The sequence below is a fragment of the Parasteatoda tepidariorum genome, chromosome 3 (genome assembly GCF_043381705.1).
Source record: "Parasteatoda tepidariorum isolate YZ-2023 chromosome 3, CAS_Ptep_4.0, whole genome shotgun sequence".
Taxonomy (NCBI): Eukaryota; Metazoa; Arthropoda; class Arachnida; order Araneae; family Theridiidae; genus Parasteatoda; species Parasteatoda tepidariorum.
Window position 1 is genome coordinate 14,175,141 of NC_092206.1, and position 6,145 is coordinate 14,181,285.

At 30.1% G+C, this 6,145-nt stretch overlaps 1 protein-coding gene across 1 annotated transcript in view; it reads left to right on the forward strand.

Moving 5' to 3' along the window:
* The first annotated feature begins 1,006 nt into the window (after positions 1–1,006).
* LOC107438621 (ectonucleoside triphosphate diphosphohydrolase 6-like) overlaps positions 1,007–6,145 on the forward strand; it is a 17,059-nt gene continuing 11,920 nt past the window's right edge. The window contains exons 1-4 of the mRNA XM_043050587.2: positions 1,007–1,141; positions 2,207–2,451; positions 3,183–3,271; positions 5,453–5,596. Coding sequence (XP_042906521.1) covers positions 2,244–2,451; positions 3,183–3,271; positions 5,453–5,596 — 441 coding nt within the window. The 5' untranslated portion in view covers positions 1,007–1,141; positions 2,207–2,243. The remainder of the gene's footprint in view (positions 1,142–2,206; positions 2,452–3,182; positions 3,272–5,452; positions 5,597–6,145) is intronic.

The following is a 6,145-nucleotide window of genomic DNA, read 5'->3' on the forward strand; positions in this document are numbered from 1 at the left end:
TTACATAACCCAACGCTTTTGCCGTGAATTATTTTTATATCCGGATTAATTTAAACGTAATTAGAATTGAATAAAAATGGTTCAATGCTCAGAAGCAGGATGCGGCTAGGATGCACCAAACTCAAACGCTACACTCAAACTTTTCGTGAACGTGCAAATCATGTTTACCAAAAAATGTACGTTTTAACCTTCTAAGAACAAGGTTAAACGGGTAGACGAGCACGGGTTTGCTTTTCAGGGTTAGTAAAACAGTTATTAGGTTTAAAGAAAATATTAAAGTGACGTTATTAGTAAGTCAAAAAGAAATCTTCTCTATTGGTTTTTCTTAATAAATGACAAAATTTCAGACAGTATCATAATTTTTCTTGAGAATAATTTACGTATTGAAAGACATTTGCCATTAAGATTCAAATCGAGGTCACTTTAATTTATGAATTTCACATTCAGTGGCAAATAATAATAAATTTTAGAAGTACCGTAGGGGTCAAATTATTGAAAGACCCCATTTAAGAACAAAAACTAAATCAAAATGGCATCAATCAAGTGTTCTGAAATACTAATAAATTTCTTAAAAGAGAGAAAATTTCTTTTTTAAAATAAATACCTTTCCAATTTTATTAAATTACTATCTAGAGCATAAGAACACAGAAATTAGTTTCAAATATTTTCGAATACATTTAAACATTTATGTAGATTTAAAACATCGTAGATAAAATTACACATTGTAGATAAAATTCACATTGTAGACGGATATAGATTTAAAACATTGAAAAGTTCAACGTTAATAAAAAAGTAAACTGAGCTCATATTTTTAAATAAACCAAAAACCGCAGCTATTGCACTACATTTTTATCTCGCCTTTTAATTTTTTAATCTATATATCTTACATTTTCCCGTCTTCAAAACAAAATATCATTAAATTTTTACATCTTTCATATTTTCTTCTATGTAAACATTTATGAAGGTAATATTCGTTCACACGTGTCTTTATTTTTACCCAGAAACGGTATGAAATATGTGGTTTAATGGCACAGAATTCATTTAAGCAAAAACAAATTTCCACTGTTTGCACAATGTTTGTTGTTGTTCGTAATCGCTGTCATTTCATGAGGTTAACTGGATATATAGTTACAGCTTAAAGGTAAAAACGTTTCTTTTTATTTTATCTATTTCTTTAGACCACTCTTTTTTAAAAAATCGTAAAGGTTACAGCTATTTTGGATCTTCAACTTTACGGGACACATTGCTCTGTTGCACGAAATAATCCTGAAAGTAGGAGGATGTATCAAAAAATACATGTTGTATACAATGATATGTATATAAAATATTGATGTTGTACACAAAAGAAGGATGAGACAAATAAAAATTAATATTGTATGATTAATTCGAGAATTATTATTCACAGTAAAGCTTAAAGCAAAAAATTACACGCGGGTCGCTCTGCAGTCATGGAAAATAGAGCAACTGAGTTGAAGAGCAAAAAGAACTTTTTTGTTGGTGATTTGCAAAACTGATTCTCTTAAGTGGTCTTAATTTCGTTTTGATTTAAACAATGATCACTTATCCTTTATTACAAAGAAATGTATAAATTTAATTTCTCTTAAGAGATTTCTATTTCATATACTCATTTTTCTTCGATCAGGTTGAAAATGGTTTAAATGGTTTGCCACGATTGTTATTTTTCAACTCATAAATTCTCTCGGACAGCTATTATTTCTTTTGCTATTAGACAGAAATAAAATCGAACCTACAACTTTATTGAATAATCTTAAACCTAAAAAGTAAATTTAAAATTTAAAAAACTTTAAAGACACCAGTCTAATTTATTTTTTTACCTTTGCTTATTTTACTTTTAGTGCACGTTTTTTGAACTGCGAATAATAACTTTTAAATCAAAAAGATATTCACAATTCGGTAAATTTTAAATTTTTTTTTATCTTAAGTTATTCAACATGGAACTCATGTGGAAAACTTAAAAATTAAAAAAATATAATCTATTAGCACGGTATACACTTTCCTTTTAATATGCTTCTTTTTCTGTGCTTTGTGCACTCTTTTCCGAACTTATGAAAACAGTTACATCTAAGTTGAATAACTTTGAAATTAAACAAGCTAGTTCCCAAATTAGAAAACGTATTAGAAAATATAAGTTATAAACAAATTGTTTTCATTACCTCGTTGTATTATTTTTATTTGTTATGTTTAGAATAAAGTAGGTGCCTGACAATCCCTCCCTCTGGCGTATGAATACATTTAATCTACTCGTGCTAAAATGGATGTTTTATATTATCTCTGCTTCATTCCTGCTCTACATTCTCGAATTTGAAATGAGATCATTTCTGTACATGAGAGGAAAGTTCCAAGAACAAACAAAAGAAAAATATGTCATAGTTCTTGATGGGGGAAGCACTGGAACTCGAGTCAACGTATTTTTCTTTTCCTACATTTCAAGTAAGCATTTCATGATTCATTCAAAATTACAATTACGTAGCCGTATTGTTTACAAATCAGGTATAGGACATCTAATAAGCTTGTTTGTTTAGTGTTAAAGAAGTTTTCATGCCCTAGTTTACAAGCATTTAAAAAAAAAATTCTTTATTTAAAACAGAGAATATCCACATTCTATTTGTTATTATTTTAACTCGAGGTTAAAATTGACTGTAAAATATATATATTTTTTAATAACCATTATAAAAGACCAAAATTGTGAAAGCATGGAAAGAAATATTCAATACAGTTTTTTTTAAGTAATAGACTGAATTACTGTTCAAAACAAAGTTTTTATAACTAGCGTTGAACATCCAACACATTTTTAGGTTTACGAATATCAATAATTAGTTTGAACCCAACCGAGAAAACGAGAGAACTCCTGGATCAAACATTTGGACAAACTATATTTCGCGCGAAGGAATTCTTTACGCATTGCCCACATATGCGTTACACAGAAAGGAAAGTTACAAAAACCTTCTACGGTTAACTCGACGGCAAGGGGATTCATTTGATACATTTTGATTTGATACAAGGGGAGACGCATGATACATTTACAACTGATTTTTTTTTTACGTTAACAATGTGGTTTGCGTGAGCCGTAAGCAGAATTAGCATTGACTAGGGATTCGAATATATATATATATAAACCATTTTTAAGAAATTATTAATTAACAATTTTAAACCATTTTTAGGTAATAATGCGACACTGGAAGAAGATATTGAAGTCAAAGGCATAAAAATTAAGCCCGAACTTGCAAGTTTCGCATATCAACCTCAGAACGTAAGTAGATTAATAAGAGTGGAGTTAAGTTGAAAATTACTTAATGGTAAGTTTTCGGCGCGCGAGACAAAGAAGGCTGTACCATAATCAAACTGAAACTTTAAGAAAGGATTACATTTGTCTTAATCGAATCGAAAGCTGAATTTAATTAAACAAAGTCCGTATCAGGGAATGCTATGCAAAGCAAAAGATAAAATTCATATTGAAAACGTGCAGTTAGCTGGCCGACGTTTATTGGCACAGGAGCCAGAAATGAATAAATGATTCAATGGTCAAAGGTCCAAAAAAGGAGACTCTATGCAAGCAATATGTTAAAACTGTTCAAAAGGGGAAATGTATACTACAATTTACAATTGGATACATGCGAAGTCATTATAGGTAAATCATAACATCTGTCGATTCAGAAGCCAATCAATTTCTATACTCACACGTGACGTCGCTTACAGGTATCCAATTAAATCTGATTAAAATCACACGGTTAGTCATAATCACTTTACCTCTTCTCAAACTGCAAGCACCCAATTTCCTCAAACTGCATTATTTTTAGCGAAATCAACTATTTAAAAGTGAACAAAATCAGATAAAAAGTATAAACTCATTTAAGTTACGGGAAGTAGGAAAAATGGTACGAAGGTAAAAATATACTAAAGTGAATAAAATAGAAAATGTAATAAAGCACTTGCATACAGTTTAAAGTACCTTTTGCCTGTAGAAATGCAAAAATGATAAGTTGGTGGAATTCATAGAACAAATCCTGCTTACATAAAATAGAATAACCAAAATAAATAAGATGCCGGTTAAAATATGTATAAATGATTAAAATAAACAAGCTTTGATTAAGAAAGAAACTCTAAAACGTTCAATACTGTAAAAAAAAAAAATTTAACACTAAAAATGGTGGCAACTACTTTACATAAAAGTGGTGTGGAACAAATGACAGTTCCTGGCGTAGTACTACACCAAGAATGTTCTTTACACTACTCTGTGTAAAAGAGCTTCTACCAGTTTTAGTATTCAGTAACGCAAATATTTATATTTGCATTGAGATAAGGCGCAAATAAGAGTCAGTAAAGTTATTTTTAATTGAAGTAAGAAACTTTAATTTAGGAAGCTTATATCTCTTCATCATCAGTTCCTAAAATTCAATTAGCTTGCAAAGTACTGAGAGAATATTTTGACGAATTCGAACTAGGCTTAACGGAACCGAAGCGGATAGAAATTATACATTATAAAATTACATTACGACAGAGAGAATTTTAAGACGAACTAGGCTTAACTGAAACCAAAGTGGATAGAAATTATACATTATAAAGTTATTTCATACAATTTACAAAAACTGAGTTAAAATATAAATATCCTTATTACACAACTAAAAACATACATGTATATTTTAACGACAAACTTTTGTTTCAGTTAATTAACAGCATTGAACAAACTTCAATCTCTATCCAACATGTATTCAATATAAACAAACTACTAGCGAAATCCAAAACGCTCTAACATATTTAACATATGAAAATATTTAACGTATAAAGTAAAAGCACGTCAGTTCAATGTAACTTTTTTCACATTATAAGAATTACTATTAATTATATTACCATTATTACACCATTCGCTTTCGTGTTAATTAAAAGCAAGTAATATAAAAAAAATTAAATCAATTTCTACTTAGATCTACAAAGAAAAATTTTATTTTAGTTACTTTTTATTAAATAATTGCAATTTTTCCTCCCATATAAACTGAAATTAATTAATTAAATTTAATGAATGAATTAATGTTTAGAAAAACTGTATTAACATCAAGTGTCATCTACAAGTTTTAAAAAAAACGTATTTGAACTTCAGAGGATGAATAAAAAGTATTTTAAAACCGATTGAAAATTTGAACAATATATTAGGAAGAGAGTGAACTAATAGTAGAAATTGAAAAAAAAAAGTTTTCCTTTACACAATTTTATCGGTTGCTCAACATCAAACTCGAAGAGATTCACCACAATTTGAACTGTGAAGAACTAGTAATAGGAGTAATAAGAAAAGCTGATGTGCTATATTTTTTCCTTATTTGATCTGCGTATAATGTTGTTTAATCTATGTATGCTATTTTTTTTATCAAACGTATTTGTGACTACAATAACTGTTCTCTTAAAATGTTCTTAGTATATTAATCGTACATACTTTCAGGCAGTACAAAATATTACATATTTGTTAGAATGGGCCAAGAGTATTATACCAGTTGAGAAATGGAATGTGACTCCCCTAACATTTAGAGGAACTGCTGCTCTGAGAGCATTGCCTAAATTTCTGTCAAGTTCTTTATTCGATGAGGTAAGAATTGAGCAATATATTTGGGCTTTTAATCGTATACATATGTTAATGGTTATAACATGGAGATAACAATCTGATTTCAATAATAAAAATTTATACATCTGCTCACATTGCATACATATAGATGATTTTTTGCGTTGTTCAAAAGCTTATACTAACAAAATAATGTCAAAACGATTCACAAAATAAAATGCTGCGTTGTCATAGCAATCAATACAGAGTTTTGACACAAATCATGCCTTCCAACTTCCAATGGGAAAAAAAGGAATTCTAAAAAGTATTAGACAGCAACGTCCCACAGTGATCATTAAGACATTAAGATCATTAAGACACGGTTCCCAGCAGATCACCGAAGTCAAGCATCACTGGCTGCGGTCAGTGTGCGGTTGGGTGACCGCTTGAATTAGTTTGTGTAGGTACCGAGGGTGTGCTGTATTGGCCCTCGCTAAACTGTTCTACCGTAAAGTGCTCGACTTCACGTGCAGGTCGTCGAGCTACCGAAGCGGGGGTGCCATCCCCTCCGCAGAGGATCAAAATTGTGATGGCATG